Source organism: Trachemys scripta, chromosome 3 (assembly GCF_013100865.1).
Source record: "Trachemys scripta elegans isolate TJP31775 chromosome 3, CAS_Tse_1.0, whole genome shotgun sequence".
Classification (NCBI taxonomy): domain Eukaryota; kingdom Metazoa; phylum Chordata; order Testudines; family Emydidae; genus Trachemys; species Trachemys scripta.
Genome location: NC_048300.1, coordinates 44,244,364 through 44,267,137, shown reverse-complemented (window position 1 = coordinate 44,267,137; position 22,774 = coordinate 44,244,364). Strand labels below are relative to the sequence as shown.

At 39.1% G+C, this 22,774-nt stretch overlaps 1 protein-coding gene across 1 annotated transcript in view; it reads left to right on the top strand.

The window, feature by feature from the left end:
- RPS6KC1 (ribosomal protein S6 kinase C1) overlaps window positions 1–22,774 on the top strand; it is a 105,998-nt gene that overhangs the window by 12,224 nt on the left and 71,000 nt on the right. Inside the window, exons 4-7 of the mRNA XM_034764581.1 lie at window positions 6,101–6,216; window positions 8,359–8,452; window positions 13,317–13,376; window positions 14,220–14,588. Coding sequence (XP_034620472.1) covers window positions 6,101–6,216; window positions 8,359–8,452; window positions 13,317–13,376; window positions 14,220–14,588 — 639 coding nt within the window. The remainder of the gene's footprint in view (window positions 1–6,100; window positions 6,217–8,358; window positions 8,453–13,316; window positions 13,377–14,219; window positions 14,589–22,774) is intronic.

Below are 22,774 nucleotides of genomic sequence, written 5' to 3'. Positions count from 1 at the left end.
TAGGAACACAGATCTTTATATTATTGTCCTTAGTAATAAAAATGAGAAGAGGAAGTGCTCCAGGAAATGTGTTATTAAGTAGAAACTGTTTATAAATGTGTTTCCTTGAAGAATTATTTTTATAAGAAGAATTTGAGAATTAACTTTTGACGTAGGTGATCAAGCTTTAAAAGTGAAATCAAATGGACTTCTAATAAAGTGGAACAACTCTAGTGGAAGTTGTATTGGAACAAACGGTATAATTATAATAAATGCAAAAAAAGTTGAAAACTGTTACTCTCAACAAGAAATGTAATATTAAGATTTTAAAGTGAAATGGGTTGTCCTGGGTGTCTTCCTCAGCGTAGAATTGCTTGTGTTTTTTGTCATAGCCTTAAGCTTAGTGTAGGTTTTTCATAGCGGGTACTAAAAACACACTTCTCAGTAAGTGCATACAACTCCTATTATCTTTAAAACATCAAAGGGAGAATAGGTTCCATAGCTTGTACCCCAAGACACATAATTAAAAATAAACCACTTCTTCCCATACATATTATTTATGACATAGTTGACTCTGAACCTAATTGCAATAGGAACCTCCCTCTCTCAAATCCTTTAGAGACATTCCTGGTTTTTGCGTATTATGCCACAATAATCATTGTGAAAAATTTTGTTTACTTATACATTTATGTGGAAAATCCAAAGGTGTTCAGATCTATTTCGTAATTAGAGTATTCTTGTTTCAGAGAGCTTTGTGCTCAGCAAGACAAAATGGGGCTGTGGCCTCTTATTCCACTAATTCTCTTTCTAAGAGATATTATGCATGTGGTATTTAGGAATGGTTGAGAATATTGTCAATACTAGGGTAGGATATTGCCAGTACTAGGCAGTTTACTTATCCCTATATGGAGTACCTAGCAAACACTTGTATGTATATGTGTCTATAATTTTTAAAATGAAATTATTTTGACCATTTTAATTTTGTTTTTTAAGATTAGAAGTGATTAAACCATTTTTGCCAAATTTCAAATTGGCAAAGCTAACACTCAGTGTTACCAACTGAAAATTCTAAATTTTAAGGAATTCTCCCCACCCCCAAAATAACTTTAATTCAGTGGCAATACTAACATCTCTTCACTGTACCTGTGTTTATAGCACCCTATAAATACTTAACTTCTCAGTTAAGAACAGTCTAAAACTGGACATTTTAAAATGTACATAGACTGAAAGTAAAAATCTAACTCTTATTAATGTTTTGAATTCATTGAGGTATCACTTCAGGATACTCATTCAATGCTAACAAATACTTTAAGGGGCCTGATTATTATAATAGTTCTAGGAGCTTTTTGGTGGTCTCTCCCCAATGATTATGCATGAGTCAGACCCTGCTCTGTGCTCAAAAATCCTGTAAACTTCAATGAAAGGTCTGCACTCACAATGACCGCAGAATTGGGCTTTATTCCTTAAGCATGTCTCTTGGCAGAACTACCCCGTATGTTAGTTTTTTGTCTTTTCAAGATACATTGTTCATTTTCTCTAGCCTCTACTTACTATTGCACACAAAAACCTACGTTAAAAGAACGCTAAGGTTGCAAAGTCAAGCACTTAAAATTTGGAAATGCCAGAATTAAGATTGCCTGTTCAATCTTAATTTGGGTCCCCTTGTGCGCATACGTTATAATAGACTTCAATTACATGATCATAAACTATATTTTTGTCCCATGGAGCCCCTGCCTTATTCAGAGAATGGTTCAGCTAAAACTTTCCAAATAAAACTCATTTTTGAGGCAGATGCCCAGCTTGAAAAAGTTCAGCCTGAATAGTTAAAGTTGCAAAGTCTTTTATAAGCAAACTGAAATCAGGGTCTTATAATGAAGAGTGTAAAGTAACCTTAATTATAGGTGTCACTATATGTTACCTGAGCCTGTTGCATTTGACACAAAATGGTGTTTCCTTCTGATAACTAATAGTGGATGTGAAACATGTAAGTGATTTACAAGAAAATTGAGTTGTGATGTGGATTTTATGGATGCCTGCGTAGAGCCCCCTGAAGTACACAAAGGGCTTTGGCTCTCTTCCAAAGCTGAGACTGAATAGCATTCAACTTTGTTTTTATTGTGCTTATCTGTGAAATTAGATCTGGGGTGAATATCAGTGCCATGTCAGCACTTGCGTGCTGCATAGTTAAGTGGAGAATATATTATCAACATAATCTTGAGTTGATTTTATATCTGATTTACAGAGGAGCATGATCATTGTTCAAGCCGCTTTCAAAGCTGATACATGCTGTCCAAGATTTAAATTGAAAACAAAGATATTCTCTAGGAGTGGAGAGGAGAAGAGATGCCTATATAAAGCAGTATAGGGTAAGATACCCAAAAAAGAAACTAAGAGTTCTTGAGAGAGATTTTAAAAGTAATTAAAATGGATGGAAATCTTAAATCTGAGGCTAGCCAGTCTTGCTCAAGTCCTGTGAGTTGGAGTAGAATTGTGGGTGAAATCTCTTCTGAAAGACACCCTTATTCTATTGTTTTATACACACACAAATGGCTACAGTATAGAATATAAGGGGAGAGAATCTACAAAACTATTCAGTGTAGTTATTTTTCACTTCTTGTACAAAGAGCCTTTCTTTAAAAAAAAATCACATTTAAAATAAAAGCAACAGAAAAGCACAGGAAAAGAGGTAATGTATAACAAGATAAAATAACTTATTGGAAAGCTAAAAAGGAATAAAAATGGATGAAGCTGCGTTTTATTCCAGTTGAGACATTTCTTAAAATTATTCAGGGAATCTTTGTTCAGAAGATCAGGTATGGTTGCTTGTTTAGTGGAGGATAAAGTAAAATGTTGGTATATTTTGAATTGTTGCATATAGACATTTTATTTTCATGAAGTGTTGTATTTTGAACTGCAAGATCAGTCCCATTTGTAAATTAATTCCTTTTCCTCTAACTCTACATTAGCAATTAATGCTTTGCTGTATTCTTTCTTCCATCATATGATTTTTGTCCCCTTTGTGGTAGCCTTTAAACTGGTTATTTGTTAGCACTGCCATTAGCTGCTGACTTCTGAAAATGTGTATATATTTTTTAAAAAGTTTATCATTTTAGTACAAGGAATAGCAGATGATGCAGTTTTCAAACGAGCTTTATCAGTTGTTACAGCTGCTCTTATTTTCTGTACAGAAAATATTAAACTTGTACGGAGTCCCAGTTGTAACATTTAAAGAATTGAAGAGAGTACTCTGAGGCATCAAGGACTGTGTGGAAATGGAAGAGCCATGATACACTTCCACCTTTAGTGGAATAAATAGTTGAGAAATCTGCAGAACTGGAATGTTCGTATTTCGTGCTTTAGTCCCACAACTTTTGAAAATGAAAGGCTGTAGTATGTGTACCTCTTCTTTTTCTTTTTCTTTTTCTTTTTTTTTTTTTCTGGTACAATAGTGCTGGTTATATCACAGGATGAAACCCGTTGGGGAAACTTTCATATTGCTTTCCTGTACTTCACCTGGACTTTTTCCACTCTTCTCACAGGAAAAAACACATTGGCATGGACCATGGGAATTTAAAGTGCTGATAACAGAACCAGCTGTTTAAACTTCTTTGAATTGTCATGTGGCTGTTACCATTAAAGTATCCTAGTATCTGTTTCTAGGAAGTGACCATTCTCAGTTTGGCTGCAGAGATTCATTTTGATTCCTGCACAACCATGAAACATGAAGGGAACATAAATTGAGGTACTAGTTTTTGACCCATTGTAATCTCTATGCACAGCTGTTCACATATTTGCAAAACAAGAGTATTACTCTTATTTATATAGCATCATGGATGTGCACAGTACTTGAGAGAAAACAGAAGACATGGTGGTAGCCCTGAACAGGGCCGGCTCCAGGCACCAGCGAAGGAAGCAGGTGCCTGGGGTGGCCAATAGAAAGGGGCGGCACTCGTCCGTTATTGGGGCGGCACGTCCGGGTCTTTGGCGACAATTCTGCAGTGGGGACGTCTGGGTCTTTGGTGGCAATTCGGTGGCGGTTCCTTCAGTCCCTCCCTTCCTCTTCGGCAGCAGCTCAATCACACTCCCCTCCCACCCCCTGCTTGGGGCAGCAAAAAAGCTGGAGCTGGCCCTGGCCCTGAAGAGTCTGAAATTGTATTTTAGTTTGGCCAAGAGATGCAGGGAAGTGAAGGTGACAGTGATGATTTTAGCATAAGAAGGCTTCATGCAAGAAATCTGTTTGAAAGCACTTAAGGCCAGATTTTCAAAGGTAATTAGGATTCAGATCACCAGCTAGGGGGATTTTCAAAAGTGCTGAAGTAGGTTAGGTTGGGAGGTTAGGTGTCTCACGGTTCAGATATACCTTTGAAAATCTGGCCCTTAATGGTTTACTCCCGGGGGAATTCTTCATCACCGCACGTGTGCAGAATTCATGGCCCCCGCAGATTTCTTTGCTTACCCGCAGAAAAATTATTTCTGACTGGGAAGTAAAAGGAAGCCGCAAGAACGATCATGCACCCACTCCCTGGCAGTGCAGACAGCTCAGTTTGAGCATCCAGAGCAGCCGGTAGAGACATAAATCACCACCTGGGGGTGGGGACGGACAGGATGGAACTGGGTAGTGGGGTGTGTGTGTGTGAGAGAGAGAGACACTCCCTCTTGCTTGCTACTGCAGCACGCTCGGCGTGGAGGGCTTTGGGATATTTCTAAAGAGGTAGGCGTGGGGCAGGGTCTGTTGCCTCAGGCAGAGGAAAATGTAGCAGCCTGCCTGCTTAGCGTATTGTTCCCACTGTTCTTAGTAAATTCCCCCCAGAGTATAAAACAGGTGTAAAAATGTTAAGGCTCCTTTACATTGCCAGAGTGGTGTAAAGGAGCCTTATTGTAAAGGACAGTTTAGCCTTATAAATGCTTATGGTGCTTTAGAACTGGTCTAAATTTTTGGATTGAAAAAATTTGCTATCGAAATGTGCTCCATGGACTGTTTGCTACTGACCTTTTTGGAGATGGTCAGTAGCCAGTATAAATTTGTGAGTTTGAGTCCCTAGCCCTCACTTGCTCTTCAGGTGCCTATGATGCAACACTGAGCATATGGCTGCATATATTTGCTGACTAATAACTAGAAGTAAAGGGTCAATACTAGCTACATTATTATTAGACAGAGGGGGTTTGGTGGTTTCCTCCAATGCTCCCCACTACCATTCTCCATCCATTGTATTGTAGTGTAAATAAATTACCAAAATAATTGAAACTAGCTGGATTATGTTACATTATTTTGACAAAAATATGCAGAATTTTACAGAATTTTAAAATATTACATACAGAATTTAAAATTATTTTGGTGCAGAATTCCCCCAGGAGTAATGGTTGAGAAGTGAGAGACCGATCCATCCAAATATAGGAGCAGTTAACAAGATTGCCAACTTGAGAATATGAGGGGAAGTGGGGCAGGAGTATAGGAAATGAGAGCCATCACTGTGATCAGTTTTTCTGACTACTGTCAGTGACATGGCTTTATACAAGTGGGTGCACTTATATATAGTGCACAGACAAGCCAATGTGATCTGATATTTCTACCTCTGACCTTCGACTATTATAGTTGATAGTGGCCCTACTGAAACAGCATGAGTTAAAGAACTAAAAAGCATTGCAATTGCTAAACTTTTAATGGGACAGTTCAAATCTGCAGTGTGCTTTTTGTGGATGTTATAGGTTCCAACTTTTTGGAGAGTGAGTGGCGAGTGCTCAGCTGGTTCCATGATTGAGGCCATAATTAAGACTGACATTGACGAGTGTATTGTCAAATAGAGCAATGTACCAGTTACTTTTAGATCTCAGTGGACATATGTTAGTGTCTCTTGGCTAATCAAGAGTGTTGCCTTACATATTCTTAGAACGAGAGAGCCAAGGATTCCTGCCATGGCTGCCAGCTTTCATCACTTAAGTGGATTGCAGAAGACAAGACTCTAGGGACAGTTGAGACTCCGAAGTGTGAAGATTGCCACAGTCTCCTGAAGCATTTGAGTGACTCTCGTAGATGCAGGGCATTCTCTTCTGAGGGTTTCTTGTAAAGTAAATGTTCACTTTAGTTATTTCTAAAAAATGTCAATTCATATTTCTGTTCTAGGGCGGTTTGATGAATCTGTGATTAAAGAAAGAAGACAATGTGCTGAAGATCTGCTGCAGTTTTCTGCCAACATCCCTGCTCTATATAAGAGCAAACAGTTTGAAGACTTTTTTAAGGTTCGTTAATATTTCTGTGATAATCTAGATGTGCCTCGCCTAAATAGCGATACAAATGACGTTTTAATACTGCTGCTCCTTTACTCTGTAAATTGTGAAGTGACTTTAGGCCTGATCAGATGCTCTCTTTGAGGTGAATGGGAGTCTTTCCATTGACTTGGCTGGGAGCTGGAAGTGGGGCCCTTAACGAGTAAGGACACTGTACCTACCCTCTAAGCTGCAAATATTCTGTAGGGCGCTCAGGGAATGGGCTTTGGTTTTTTTATTTGTTTGTTTTTCATTGACTTATTAAACATACTGGAGGTCTGCAGAGCAAAACCAATGCTATTTGATCCAAGATGCTCTGGAGGGAAATAATAAAGTATAACTATTTCTGTATTTTTTATGCAGCTGTTAATATACTTTGAACTGAGGGAAAACTAGTTAAACTTTTCAGTATTGACTGTCATTAGGGATTGTAATACAGTTCTGTAACAAAACAATAATGTATGTAGGAAGCCATTTGCAAACTACTACAGCTTTGGCAGCTCATAACTATTTATGGTAACCAAACTCCAGGATGTGGTTTAGGACAGCAACTAACTTATTTGGGATTTTTATATTAAAATCTCAGCATATAGTTCTTTCCATATTGAAAGCACCATATGCAGAATAACATTTTAAGAGGTTTGATTTACAGAAGATAAATCTAAAAGCTTCCTACAATGTATGTTTTATTATTAGTCCTCAATCCTGCAAACACATATGTACATGGTTAACTTTACATACATAAATAGTCCAATTGAAATCAATGAGATTGCATAGGTGTCTGAAGTTCAGAGCCTATGTGTTTATAGTGATATCAAGATAAAAATCATACTTAATATAGGTGAGTATTTTTACCTTTAACACATTATGAAAAAGTGAATTTTAAAATACTTATTTTAATTCACATCCAGCTTTGGTATTGACACTGCTAATAGGCTGGACTGTTCCACTTTGTTGTCTTGTACTGCAGCAACTGCATTTTGTGCCTGGGTTATTTTTTGAAAATATTTCTATTTTGATTAGGTTTTGTATGGTTTAAAAACACACAATTAAAAACCCCTCCCTTGCTTAAGAAAAATAAATGTTATGACCTAAAGTACTTGAGTGTCCATCTTAAATTAGAAAAAACATCTGTACCTAGGGTTGCCAACTTTGTAATATTTTAAAAACCGGACACTGCATCAGGAATGCCGGAACCTCCCCTGCCCTTTCCCCCTGAGGCCCTGCCCCCATTTGCACAACTTTTCCCCTCCCTCCATCACTTGCTGCTTTTCCCCTCTCCCCCCTTCCCTGCGTGGGTCGGGAGGGACTTGCCTGCAGAGCCGGGGCTGGTAGGAGGTGGCCCTGCCTGAGTAGGGGCTGGTGCGGGTAATGATTCGATGCCTCCCCCGCCTGCAGTGACCAGATTTTGGGTGTCTGATCAATAGACTTTTTTTTTTTTTTTAAACTTAATTTTAAGTTGGATTTTTAAAAATTTATATATAGTTTAAAACAACCCCTCCCCCCCTTCCCCCCGGAGCACTGCTTTACCGTGTTATATCCGAATTTGTGTTCGTGTTATATCGGGTCGCGTTATATTGGGGTAGGAGTGTACTTTGTAAAACGTAAACTGTTAAAAAATTAAAGGAAAGTTTCAAAGCTGTGTTGAGTCAAGGTTCAGCTGTAAACTTTTTTAAAAGAACAATCATAACATCTTGTTCAGAGTTACAAACAACCTTCATTCCCAAGATGTTTGTAATGCTGAGGTTTTACTATACATGTTTGCTGTCATGTTTTTAAGAAGTCAGACCTCTGAACTGGTGGAATTCACTGGCTAAGCATCTGGAACCAGTTTGTTGAAATGCAGACAATAGTAAATGCTTTTGACAAGACTTTTGACATGAAATGCTTTTGACGATAGTAACCTCTACAGAAAATGCAGGGAGAATATTTTCTTCATTTCAGCTTATTCAACTAGTTCAGTTCAATGACTAGTTGATTTAAAGTTAAACAATTTGGGAGTTGAATAGATCTCTCAAACCCAATTGACTACGTCCACCTTCTTTGCTGTTGTACGATACTGAGACTATACCTGGTACATAACAGTTAAATGCATATTTTTCCTCCTTTTTTCAGGGTGGTGAGGTGCATGATGGGTCTGAATTGATTGGGCCTGTAGAGCCTTTATCTGATTCCCTGATTGACAGCTTATCTGACTGCAGTTCTGAAGGTTGGGTTTCTTCTGTGATGTAATCTGACCTCTTGTTTTTTTATAAGCAATTAAAAAAAATCCTTTCAGTGCTAGAAGGCTACAGGTTATGTGGCTGTTCTTAGAATCTCTTAATGTTTAGCTCTCACAATTACTTGTATGGTATATTCTATATATGTGTCGATTTAAAGTTTTTTAAAGCTTACAGATCCTAATATAATAATGACTGACTATTTTGCTTGTCCAAACAAGGAAACAAACTGTTGAGCTGTTTAACCCCTGGAGGTAGCTATTATATCTAAAGGTAACATTTAAAAGGGCACTGTTTGATTATTTAAAAAAAAAAAAATTTCCAATGTGCAACCTTCACACAGTGTGTCCTTTTTAAAAATTCCTTTATAAAATGTTTACAAGGATCTCTCTGCTACTTGATTATATATTTTAGGTATTTATGTGGCCTCCATCATAGTAGCTGAGTGACTCTCCACCTTTAATCTAGCTATCTTCACAACACCCCTGTGAGGTAGGGAAGTGCTGATACTATCCTCATGTTGCAGATGAGGAACTGAGACAGAGAAAAGGCTAAGTAAGTGACTGACTTGCCTAAGGTCACATAGGAAGTTTGTGGCAGAGCAGGAAATTGAGCCCATGTTTCCCAAGTGCTAGGCTAGTGCCCTGGCCCCTGGACCATTCTCCTTCCATGTAAAATTTACCAGGGCTCTTTTTAGGAAGGGAGAAATACACTGATTATTAAGGAGAAACTGTGAAACTGATTAGACACTAAATTCTGTTGAATGCACAAAGTGAACAAACTTGAAAAAATACAGAATTCTATTTTCTGAATCCGATATAGTAATTTTCAGTAGTGTTTGCAACTACAGGACATGCATTGTCAGGCATAAATATGGCTTCCAGGTTGATGTCCTTTCTTAAAGCCTATAATCTAACCAGATTACTGGGATAGACCAATGAATTCAAAACCAACACTGAAAACGAGAAATAACTACATTCAAATCCTCTAGATGGCAGTACTAGTACTCAACTGTGACTTTTTTTCCCCTCCTGATTTATGCAAATATCTAAACTTGTATTCCTGTTCCAGGCAAGTTTAACATTGTTAAATGCAAGTGCTTCCAAGTCCTATTTTACCCCCGCCCCCCCCGAGCCTTGGGATGACTATTGGTCCTTTAAATTATCTTAGGACTCCCTTTTTTGAAAGGGAACTGATGAAGAGATTTACTTACAAAGGATCTGCAGCATTCTCTCACTCTTGACTCTTTAGGTCTGAGGGGCTATAAATGTTGACTCTATAGCAGTCAAGAACCTGGCTTGAGTTTTCTGCATGGCATTGTCAATGACCCCTGCTAGATCAACGAACAGACTCTCGGTTGCCTTTTTAAACTGTGTTGTGCACTAGTTATGGGCCAAATCTTTTTTTTTTTTTTTTTTTTAAAGGGTGGGGAGGGGAGAGCCTAATGTTAGGATTCTAAAATGAGATGCCTTCGTTTTCAGGAGGGCGGAGAAGCCACAGTTCCCAGTGATGTTAAACACACTACTTTGGATGCTCCACCCTTCTGAAAAGTCAGGCTGCTGATTTTAACAGTCTAATTTTAAGCACCCTCCTTTTAAAATCTTGGTTATGATTCTTTAGGCACTTGGACACTACAGTGAAGGGGGGGGGTAGTACTTAAATTCATTTCATTATTTTGTCTTCTATTAACTTCAGTGTTTCAAAACTTGGGTGTAAAGATGGAGGGTTCCTTTCCAGAGGTAAAAAGTATTTTAATAACAAATAGAGAGAGACTGAACAACCTAACACAAAGCATTTCTAAAGGTCAGAGAGCAGGAAAATCAACATCTTTTTTGTACAGTTTTTTTCTGAAACAGATTAGCTTGGAGAGAGAGAGAGGTTTTTTTTCAATATGGTTTATATATAAAGATTTCTTCATTTGTTGGAGTTCTATGTACAAAAATGAAGAAATCTTTCAATATGGTTGAGTCAGCATCTGAAACCCCATTCCAAGCAGCAAACTACATGTGAATAGAGGCGTGCCTACACCAGAACAGGCCAGTGGTTCATCTAATTTGGAATCTTGCGTCTAGCGGTGATCCATAATCTTCTGAGGAATACAAGTTTTCTCAGCTAAACCCGGACAATTGTGTGAAACTTTATTTATCACTTCATAGTAGCTGATGCTTGAAGGATGAGGATTAATGGCCTTCATAATCCTTATTAATACTAGTATGATGGTAGATGTTAACAATATGCTCAGATAGGATGCCACATTAATTCTGAAACCTCACTCCATAGCAAAATATTAGACTGGACCAAATACAGCATTACAAGCGATGTGCAAGCCCACTGAACCAAATGGGATTGCATGAGGTGTACACAAGTATGGTACTTTTGGCCCATTAATTTTTTTAAGCTTGAGTACTCCTCCCCTGTTAGCTGCATCATAGTACAAATGTATAATGTTCCTTTCTCTCCAAACAAGCAGTGGCCCCTCTTCTACCTTGCAAGCATGTACATATACACATCATACCAACGTCTTTCCCTCCTCCCCCTCCAATTATTCTCCTCCTATACCAATTGCCAAATCCTCTAGACAAGTGACCTAGGGAGTCTTTCTTTCTATGTGCATTATCATGGCCACCTTCTCTTTCCCCCAAAATGAATCCATTCATGACCTGGCCCCACCCACAGAACAGTTTCAATGTGTCACCCACCTGGAAATTGGGAAATATTCTAAAGACTAGTTCAGAAGTGACCTTGTCACTTATTTTTGTGAACTTTCTTAACATCTTAATCATTATTTCCCCTTTTGTGACCTTCCCGTTTATTTTTAAACAGGCAAGTATAGCTAAGCCATCCACTTTTAAGGACACTGATAGGAAAAGATGTGACGGTGGGTATGTCTACACGGGGGCGGGGGGGGAAGAGGGGGAGGGGAAGACGTGCGGCAGCATGTCTCAGAGCCTGGGTCAACTGACTTGGGCTCGCAGAGTTTGTGATGTGGGACTAAGAATAGCAGTGTAGACGTTCTGGTTCTGGCTGGAGTGTAGGATCCGAAATCCACCCCCTCACCAGGTTGTAGAGCCTGGACTCCAGGGCAAGTGGGCACATCTACACTGCTAGTTTTAGCCCCGCAGTATAAGCTCGAGTCTGTTGACTGGGTCTTTAAGACTTGTTGCCGTGGGTCTGTTTTTTGCAGTGTAGACATACCCTTTCTTTACAATGGGGGAAAAACTAAGTCTGCTGGTCTATAGGGCCTGTATACCCCTCATCTAAAACCACACCTATTTAAGATATATTGCCACATCTACATAACTTCACCCCATAAATAATGCTTCTTCAACCCACACTCCTAGCTAATTGCTGTCTCCCCCAAACAAAATCAACTGACCACCCCAGTTAATGAATTCTGGGCTCTCAGCACCTAAATTATGGGGTCTCCTGTAAATGCACAAATTACGGATTCTCCATGTGCACTCTCCATTATTAGTGAATTGTCTGCTCTCCCCTTGCCCTCCTGGTAAGGAGATCAGGCCCTCCTTCCCTTTTGCAGAGCTCTAGGACCTGCAGGAGAGACACTGCTTCCCAGAAATCTCAGTTCCTCCTCCTGCTTCTCTTAGACCTTGTCTACTGCCACTTTACAGTGCTGCAACTTTCTCGCTCAGCGGTGTGAAAAAACAGCCCCCTGAGCGCTGCAAGTTTCAGTGCTGTAAATTGGCTGTGTAGACAGTGCACCAGTGCTGGGAGCTACTCCCCTCATGAGGGTGGCTTTTTTTTTAAACAGTGCTGGGAGAGCTCTCTCCCAGCGCTGGTGCTGCGACTACACAACCATGTTAAAGCCCTGCCGCTAGTGAAGACCCTTAGAATTACCCTTAGAATGGAAAATGGTGCCTCTGCCACTCTGTTCCCGCTTCTCTCTTTGCCTTATGCAAAAGAACAGTGGTGTCCTGCACTCTCTGCCTTCCCCAAGGCCTTTTCATGAAAGAGCAAATGGGAGTGGCTCTACTTCCTGCCTTCTCTTCCCCTCACTCCTCTTAAAGGAACTAGTCTCTCCAAAGACCACTTTTCTATGCAAAAATTCTGCACATCCTTCATGAGAAGGTGAGTAGGTGTCCCCCCCCCCACTCTGTCTCTAGAGCTTTGGAGAAAGTTTAAAGGAATTTGTTTTTGTTTGAGAACCACCTGGGTCATGAAACATTACCTGGTGTTGTGGAGAATCTCTTGACTGCAATGATAATGCACAAGACAGCAGACTTCAGGGTTTATCTCAGAATTTTCTTTCACCCTTTCATGTATTGCTTCAATGGGTATGTCTGGCAAGATGATAAAACAAACTCCCATTTGCGGTCCAGCTGGCAGTGCCAAGTTCATGGCTTATTCCAGACATCTGGTGCAGGATGTTATTCTGGAATATTGTTTTCCAAATTGAAAGCTTGTGTGTCTTCTTAAATTGTATGCATGTTTGCAAGTCCCTCAAATCTTAAATTTCCATAAGAATTGTGGAGCAGCAGAATAGTCTATAGTGGGATTAAATGCCATCATCACAGTTGAATTTGGATACAGTAATGTGGTACTGAGGCTTCATGTAGTTCTCCTAAATAGGCACCTTTGCTGTTTAATCTTTTTAAACCTTTAAGGCCTCAAGGAATTGAAAGAATTAAAACCATAGTTATGATGATGTAGCTGTTTTGGCAATCCAAAATAAATACATTTGAAAGCAGGTTTGAGTGCAGTTGCTTCGAACACACCTCTCTATCTGTGATAAGACTGCATCAATAAGTCTCTTCTTCCCTTTGCTTGATATTAAATTAATGTATATTCTGTGATATAAAAATATATTTAATGCCTTTCTCCTCTGTCCTTTTTTAGTTCAAAAGGATTTAAGTGGACTCGATGATGTGATGCTTACCAGCCAATCAGAATGTGGAGGTAAGATCTAGAAATAGCTTTGTTTATATATCTGCCATATAGTCAAATACCAAAAATAATATTGTCGAGTTGAAACTTGATGCCTTTTATACATGATGATATATACAGAGAGAAAAATTATAACCTATATATAAAATGTATTTGAAACCAATGTGTCACAAATATCGAATTGGTAATTTAACAACTTGGGCCACTTAGCCTTACTAACTTAAAGCAACGTGAAGTGTTTTGTTTTGTTTTTTTTAACAGTAAGCAATTACAGTCTGAATTCATTTTGTAACATCATCCACACAAGTAGGGTTAGCCATGTAATTTCCAGGAGCCCAAATGAGAGTGGGATCTGAAGGTATAGATTGGCTGCTAGTTGCTTAGTCTCCTTGCATTCTCATTGTCGTAATGAGGAATTTGGGCCGAGAGTTGCTTTTGGAAGCCTTTTGCCAACTTGGAGAAAATTGGGTTTCTTCCACAAGAACTCAAAAATCTTGAGGTCCCAAGAAAGTGCTGGTATATAAGGCTAGTTCTATACTTGAAGTCTTGTGATGACGTACATCAAAAAACCAGGCGAGGTAAAGAGTCTGTACTCTATGCTTGAAATTCAAAATGGAACAGGAATGGCAAGTCTTGTGATAGAGAATTCCAAAGGGCACTTATGGTAGAGGAGAAAATCAAAGCATTAGTAGTCCTTCTGACCTATACCAGAGATGCTACAAATAGTTATGGAGGCTTAACTTGAATATACATGGTGGGTAACAAGAAATAAATTGTTGTTTCTCAGAGTATTAGTAGAAATACTAATACTAGCGACTTGAATTTCTTTGTACACACTTGTGATCATATTTCCAGGTTTCTCCAGTGATAGTGACCTCATCTCTTTGACAGTCGATGTAGACTCTCTTGCCGAATTAGATGATGGAATGGCATCCAACCAAAATTCTCCCAGTAGAGCTTTTGGTCTCAGCCTTGCTTCAGAATCCTTAGGACAAGGTGCTATAGCTTATGATTGTGAGTGGAGCAAACCTGAAGGCGAGAGGGAGAGCGAGAGCCGTAGTCTGTTTACTGGGAGCTTAAGACACAAGCTTGGCAAACATGATTACTTGGAGAAAGCGGGGGAGCTGATAAAGCTGGCCTTGAAGAAGGAGGAAGAAGAAGATTATGAAGCTGCCTTTAGCTTTTATCGGAGAGGGGTCGATCTGCTCCTGGAAGGTGTTCAAGGTATGGATCTTCCCTCTGCATTGAATGACTTCTATGATATGTTATCTTCTATTAATAACAACAATTTAGTAAGTGCTAACGAGGTTCTGTTAAATGGCAAATGATGTGTAGTTGAGAACTGAAGTGTGTTTTCTTATCTGAGACTGTTTTCGAACAGTAATGCTGAGTGTCAAATACCTGTTCTCTTTTCAAACCTGAAGCACAACCACAATCTAAATGCTGAGTTCCAGTTTGTCTTCTCTATCTAGTATAACTCCTGTAAATATCCCTTTTATTATACATAAATTATTCTTTATGTACCATTGGGAATGATTATCTATAATACTCAGAATTTGCAGAACTGTTGTAACATAACTTAACTTACATGGTTAATTGAGGGTTAATTATCCCCTTTTGACACATGGGGGAAACGCTCAGGTTAACTTTCCAAACACATCAGGGAGCAGAAGTGTTTCTGCCTCCCAGCCTTCTTCCTAGTCCACTAGACCCTCTTGCCTTCTCTAGCTAAAAGATGCATATACATGTAAATGTTTTTTCAAATTCTGTATTACAGAGCTATTTGCATTGCTAGAGGAGGACAGAATTGTATGCAGTCATGACCTCACCCCTGTAAAAAATGCAGACGTTAAACAACAGAACATCCTGCTTGCCACTCAAGGAAGGGTTTTCTCTCTTCCATCTCTGATCCCCAAAAGCCCCAAATTACAGCTGCCTTTCAAGCCAATGAAAACTAAAATCTACTAATATTAACATCTGGTCTGGCTGCAGGAATTGTAGCAGAGCAGTAGCATGTGCTTTGTACAGGAGTGAATTCAGAGCCTGTGCAGTACTCCCATCCTATGCTAGCCTGCTGAGAACAGAAAACTGAAATCCAGATCCAGGTCTCATTTGACAAGTGCAGAGTTCTAACCACAGATCCACTGGGTGGATTCAGAAATTAACTACAGTAGTTCCAGACAGACTAGTTTTCAGATTTTTATTGTATTTCATAAAGACACACAGCATCGATTCTCTGGAGAGGCCTATGTATGGTTCTGTGAATGGATGTTGCATATTGTGCTGCTTTTTATACTAGCAGGGAGAAAATAGTAGGAATAGTATTGGTGAAAATGTAGATGATCGACAAGAGTGTGTGCTTAGCTTCTGCTAGAGATGAGCCAAGTCACTGTTTGTAAATCTGCCTCTTTCCTTCCCTCTGGGAGTCATGTCATTAGGATGACTGCGCATCATAGCTTTTCAATGGCATCTTATCTCCACTTATCCATGTTATCGACATGCTTTTCATTCCGGATGTTGAATGTGTTTGGAATCTGTCTGTTGGTAGCAACCCCGCTGTTCATTCTTTATTAATACACTTTCTTTTAGGATGATGTGCCTTTCACTACTGCTTTTCTGAAGGACATTCCATTTTGTCATAATCACTTCTGCTTTTTAACCACAATGCAAGGGCCTTTCAAACTGGCATTTGCAGCTTCAGCATAAAAAGGCCTTTTTGACAAATCTACCTTAAATTCTTCATTTGCTACAATTTCTAGAGTTTTCTCCAAGAACTTGAGATTTCTTGTTTTCTCCCACTCTCTCATATATTAGTATCTCTTTGGACACCTACCTAGCAACAGTCCTAATTCCCAATCTTATTCTCTAATCCATTGATATCCAGGATTTTCAGCCTGATGACCAAACATTATTTAAAAAAAATCAAAGGGTCCCAGAAGGGGCAAGTGAATAATGACGTGTTATTTACCCCTTTATATAACACAAGAATCAGGGGTCACCCAATGAAATTAACAGGCAGCAGGTTTAAAACAAACATAAGGAAGTTCTTCTTCACATAGCACACAGTCAACCTGTAGGACTGGTTGCCAGGGGATGCTGTGAAGGCCAAAAGTGTAACAAGGTTCAAAAAAGAATTAGGTAAATTCATGGAGGATAGGTCCATCAACGGCTATTAGCCAGGATGGTCAGGGATGCAACTCCGTGCTTCAGATGTCCTTAAACCTCTGATTGCTAGAAACTGGGGCTGGATGATGGGGGATGGATCACTTGAAAATTCCATTATTCTGTTCATTCCCTCTAAAGCAGCGGGCACTGACCACTGTTGGAAGTCAAGATGTTGGGCTACGTGACCATTGCTCAGACTCAGTATGGTCATTCTTATGTTCTTAATTGTTTTCGGCAGATTTTCTGCTCTTTTTTGCTTCCTTTCTACCAGTTGGGAAGCACAAAGGGAGTAGTTACCAGCTGCAACTCCATGCTGGGGATACCCCCCCAATATGGGGGATTTCTGTGTGGGTGCAGAGTTAGCATAGCTAGCACCTACACCTTGCTCTTCCCATATGACAGGCCCTCTGTGCCAGGGGTTGGGATCAGGGAGGGAAAGTGGTTGGAGTGTGTTTCATTCTGTCTGTCTCCAGCTAGTATGTAATTCCTTGGAGACCATAGCCAGCTAATTCAGGTTAGAGCAGCCCCTAAATTGCTCTAAACTGGGCTGGGGCAGAGAACCTGGGAGCTGTAACTGGTTGCTGTTTCTGAGCTTGTCATCTCCTCTGTGAGGGCAGGGATGGAAGAGAGAAGTCATCCTTTGCTAGACACTCCCCCTAGGTTCAGGTAAAGCTATTTGAACTCCTATCCAGCTCTTTCTGGGGCTCCCACAGCCTGGCAGGGAAGTCCCCAGCCTCTTTGTCATAGTGACACAGCTAATTCAAATATTTCAGTTTCAAAATTCCAGGATGTGGTTCAGAGAACATATTTTCCATTCCCAATAAAATACATTATTTTCTTATTACAGTCTCCTTTGAGGGACACAGGTGGCCCTCAACCCACAGATTATACGACTGTGTTGTAACTCTCTAATCTCTCTGAAGTGCCTTTGAATTCATCATATTCTTAACTAGCCCTGTAGACACTATTCTTATGCCAGTATATCTTCATTTAAAATATGCTGTTAATATTGGCAAGTGAATATTCACACTACATTGCAATAATAATCTTAACTCTGACTCATAAGACATGCTTATTATCTTTTCCAACATATGGTCAAAAACATGCATGTATTAGTGATATGTATGTTGAAATCCTTTGTAAATGTCTTGGGTGTCAATAGTTCGTGGTTTACTTATAGAATATCTTCATTTTGTGTCTCTTTCCAGGCCGGCCAAAACAATTTTCAGATTTTAGGGTGGGTTTTTTTCTTTTTTCTTTTTTCTTTTTCTTTTCTCCTCCCCCCCACATACCATCCCTGCATTGTGTGTGATCACAATGTCTTCTCAGAGCTGACCCTATTAGATTGAAAGTGTCCTTTCCATATAAAGTGACAATTCATAATGCTGCCACTTGGTGGCACCAAGAAAATAGAAATTGATGCTTAAAAACCAGAATCACAAAATGCAATCTATATAGCAAACAGTCAATCCTTTCTGTTTGGAACTTCCCTCTGACTGCTTTTCATATAGTAGTTTAGTAACTCAGCATCATAGACCTGGAATTTAAGTTTCTCTTTATCCTGTTGTTAACCACTCCTATTGATTTGGTATAAGGTATTGCCCACTTTCCTAACTGTAAATATTCTTGAAGTTACAACATGTATTACTTGAATCTTGCAGACTTGCAATTCCTTAGCCGATGATAAATAGCTATAATTTGTCTGCTCTTCCGTAAAGGCAGTCTTTGTAAGTGGAAAATCTGACATACCTGATGACTCTTCAGCCCTTTGACTTGATGGCGCTAATCCCAGAGGTGAAAAATACTGCTTGTGCTGAAGCCAAGGAGATAAGGATGTTGACTTGATTTTCAGTTTCCTTTGTGTATACAGTGGAAAGCATGGTTCTGTTAACTACATTGTTAGCAACGCACTTGTATCTTCCCCTGTTACTCTTCTGTGACATTTTAGCATGAAATCTTTAGCGTTCTGTTTACTGTTCTGGCAAGAAAACTGATCGGGGTTTCTTTCAGGGAGTAAAGCAGGTTGTATGACACTGTTAAATTCTGAGAACTAGCTGTACTGTTTTTGCTTTGAACATCAATACAATAAACATCTTGGGCCAAATTTTGTTCATGGACAGCCCAGGTGCATAAAGAGATGAAATTCTCTAACCTGTGCCCAGGCTTGGAATGGCACCAGAGCCCATGAGCTGCAGTAGTATCACCTGTACTCTAAGCACACCTCCATACTGAAATGGATAGAGTACTTGTTGCAGCACAGATCCATGGTGTACTGCGGGGAGCAATGGCTGTTTGCATCCCTCTCCCTCTCATGAAGTGGAATCCCACTGGTGCTGCTTCAGAGCTAGTTTGGCTGACAAATATGGCTATTTCTTTGTTTTGTTAGCATGCAAAACAGTCTGAAGTCAGTGTATTGCTTCAGGCCTGTTGATGAATTACATGAAGAAAAATAATCAGCAACAGCAAGTCTCGTGCTTCCCAGCTTTCCCTCATTTTGAGGACTTCAGTCATGTTAGTCCCAGAGTTAACTACAAAGTTGGTGTCCCTTCATTCTTATTGCTGGACATAAGAAACTAACTGGGAGGCTGAGCTAACAGAAAATACTATTTGTACTAGAGAAATTAATCCCATCTCTTCAGATTTTGTGAGACCATCCCAAATTATACCCCTATTTGGGCGTCGGGAAGTTGAGATGTGTGGCGAGCAGATAAGTGATCACGTTTAACTATTTTAACCTAAAAAAGCCGACAGTGCCTAAGATGGTGCAGCAAGAAAGATACAGAGATATAGGGGAACCAGATACATGAGTAAGGATGACAGAATCTGTCCTATGAGGTTGAAAAAGTAAGGACTAGTAGCTAACCCTTTACTTACAGGTCTCCATGTTCTACATGAAAATCTGGAGGAAGATTGTATACCTAATCTATGGTAGATCTGGAATGCTTGTTCCACTTTGGGGCTGTTCTTACATTCTTCACTTGCATGTGTATATATCTGAATGATGAACAGTCTTGGTTGTGTGGAGTGAGCACTTGTCCAGTGTAGTCCTCAAGGCTGAGCATCTGATTAAATGAACCATGATGCATACAATTTGTATGGTGTCCTTGTAGTTCATAAGTAGATCTTAAGATAATTAATTAGTTTTATGTGCTAGGTCTTGGACACTAGTTTTCATTGGCTATCCACAGACTATGGATAAGCTTCTGCTGTCAGGGAAAACATTTTGATTAGGGCTGTCAAGCGATTAAAAAAATTAATCACGATTAATCACCCTGTTAAGCCATAATAGAATACCATTTATATAAATATTTTTGGATGTTTTCTACATTTTCAAATATATTGATTTCAGTTACAGCACATAATACAAAGTATACAGTGCTCTTGTGTACAATGCAATACAAAGTGTACAGTTTATTTTTTACAGTATATTTTTATATTTATATTTTATTATAAATATTTGCACTGTAAAAAGATTATTTTTCAATTCACTTAATACAAGTACTGTAGTGCAATCTCTTTATCATGAAAGTTGGACTTTTTGTACATAACTCTACATTTGTAACTGCATTCAAAAACAAAATGTAAAACTTTAGAGCATACAAATCCACTCAGTCCTACTTCTTGTTCAGCCAATCGCTCAGACAAACAAGTTTGTTTACATTTGCAGGAGATAATGCTACCCGCTTCTTGTTTACAATGTCACCTGAAAGTGAGAACAGGCATTCATTCGTGTGGTACTGTTGTAGCCGGCGTTGCGAGATATTTACATGCCAGATGTGCTAAAGATTCGTATGTCCCTTCATGCTTCAACCACCAATCTAGAGGACATTGTCCATGCTGATGATGGGTTCTCCTCCATAATGATCGAAAGCAGTACAGACCAACTGAGTCAGATGTCACCAGCAGAAGGTTGATTTTCCTTTTTGTTGGTTCGGGTGCTGTATTTTCCGCATTGGTCTGTTGCTCTTTTAAGACTTCTGAAAGCATGCTACACACCTCGTCCCTCTCCGATTTTGAAAGGCACTTCAGATTCTTAAATTTTGGGTCGAGTGCTGTAGCTATTTTTAGAAATCTCACATTGGTATCTTCTTTGCATTTTGTCAACTCTGCAGTGAAAGTGTTCTTAAAATGAACAAAATGTGCTGAGTCATCATCCGAGACTGCTATAACATGAAATATATGGCAGAATGCGGGTAAAACACAGAACAGGAGACCTACAATTCTCCCCCAAGGAGTTCAGTCACAAATTTAATTAGCACATTATTTTTTTAATGAGCGCCATCAGCATGGAAGCATGTCCTCTGGAATGGTGGCCAAAGCATGAAGGGGCATATGCATGTTTAGCATATTTGGCACATAAATACCTTGCAATGCAAGCTACGAAAGTGCAATGCAAAGTCTGTTCTCATTTCAGGTGACATTGTAAATAAGAAGCAGGCAGCAGTATCTCCTGTAAATGTAAACAAACTTGTTTGTCTTAGCGATTGGCTGAACAAGAAGTAGGACTGAGTGGACTTGTAGGCTCTAAAGTTTTACATTGTTTTGTTTTTGAATGCAGTTATGTAACAAAAATATTTACATTTGTAAGTTGCACTTTCACAAATAAGAGATTGCACTACGGTATTTGTACGAGGTGAATTGAAAAATGCTATTTCTTTTATCATTTTTACAGTGCAAATATTTGTAATAAAAATAAAGTGAGCACGGTACACTTTGTATTCTGCATTGTAATTGAAATCAATATATTTGAAAATGTAGAAAAACATTCAAAATATTTACTAAATTTCAGTTGGTATTCTGTTTAACAGTGCAATTAAAACAGCGATTATTTTTTTAATCATGATTAATTTTTTTGAGTTAATCCCAGGAGTTAACTGTGATTAATCGACAGCCCTAATTTTGATAATATCAGTTGCATACCCACTTACATTAGCCTTGCTGATACCCAACAAACAGATGGAATGAAAGTTACAGATACAATTTGAACCTCACTTTGAACTTGGACCCAGAAATGTATTTATAATGAGGCATTCCCCCCCCCCATTATAGGGTTGCCTTAGGTGAGTAATATTTTAGACATCTAGATGATATTTCTAGCCATTTTGGAAACAAACTAACTTCCTAGTTTGTGAAATAAGTTACCTCTACTTTGATGGGGAAAGATTAGGGTTTAAATCATCTATTCAGAGGAACAGGACAGCATGATTGGAGATTATTCTCAGGTCTGTTAGGGATGCCACATTACTTTCAGAATATAATATAGATAGAAGAAATAGATCTAGTCTAGTATGTCTGGTATCTTAAGGTGTAGTAACTGGAGCTTTTGCCTGTAGAATTTAATGCCTCATTGAGTGGTGTCCCTGAGGTGAGCCTTTACTGGTGTAGGAAAATTGGGTTTGGGTTTGAGGTCAGGCCTGGTGCTACATGACCTTGTTGAATACAGGAACAAGCAATGTATTTTTTTATAAAAAGTATAAACGTTGGTGTCCTAAAAGCAACCAACTGAATAGTTTATTTCCACCTCCCAGCTACTCAAGTGGGCTCCCTACAGTTTTTTTGCATAAAAAATTAATCCCTCCTCCTCAACTTATGTAAACCAATGCAAAATGCATATTTAAATCTGGTGATTTTTAGCCTCAATTAACCAAGCCTATCCCCACCTATAGTACTTACTGGTAAGCAGCAGAATATACAAATATTAATGTACCTGATTTTAATATAGCGAAGAGCTTATCTCTGTGCTGAAGGGGTAAGCAGTTCTGAGACTCTAAGGATTCTTGTGAGGGTTTTATGTTATTTCCTGGTGAAGATTTTTAAAGAAGCTGGATAGGTAGGGCTACATCTGTAACCATATTGCCTGATGATGTTCCTTATTGGGTTAAAGTCCGCATAGTGTGTAATGCTACAGAGACCTCTTGAAAGAAACATGCTCATGCCATTGTGTAGAGGAGTCGTTTTTTTTTTCTTTTCCCCAGCAGCTTAAAACCGCTTGTCTTCATAGGTGGGACTGGGCCTGCATGGGTTAATGCCTCTTAGGAAGAGTGTACTGTCTACTCTTTCAATTTTGGGTTTGCAATTTTTGTTGAAACTTCAAGTGGGAAGCTAGTCTTCATATAAAAAGAAAACCGAGAAGTAGGATTAGGCAGTTCACTGCCTTCTGGGAGTTCTGTAATATGAATCTCTCCCTCACCCCACTCCTTCCTGCAATCCTTCATTCTTCAGGCTGTTGTAGCTTCTTTCTTGGA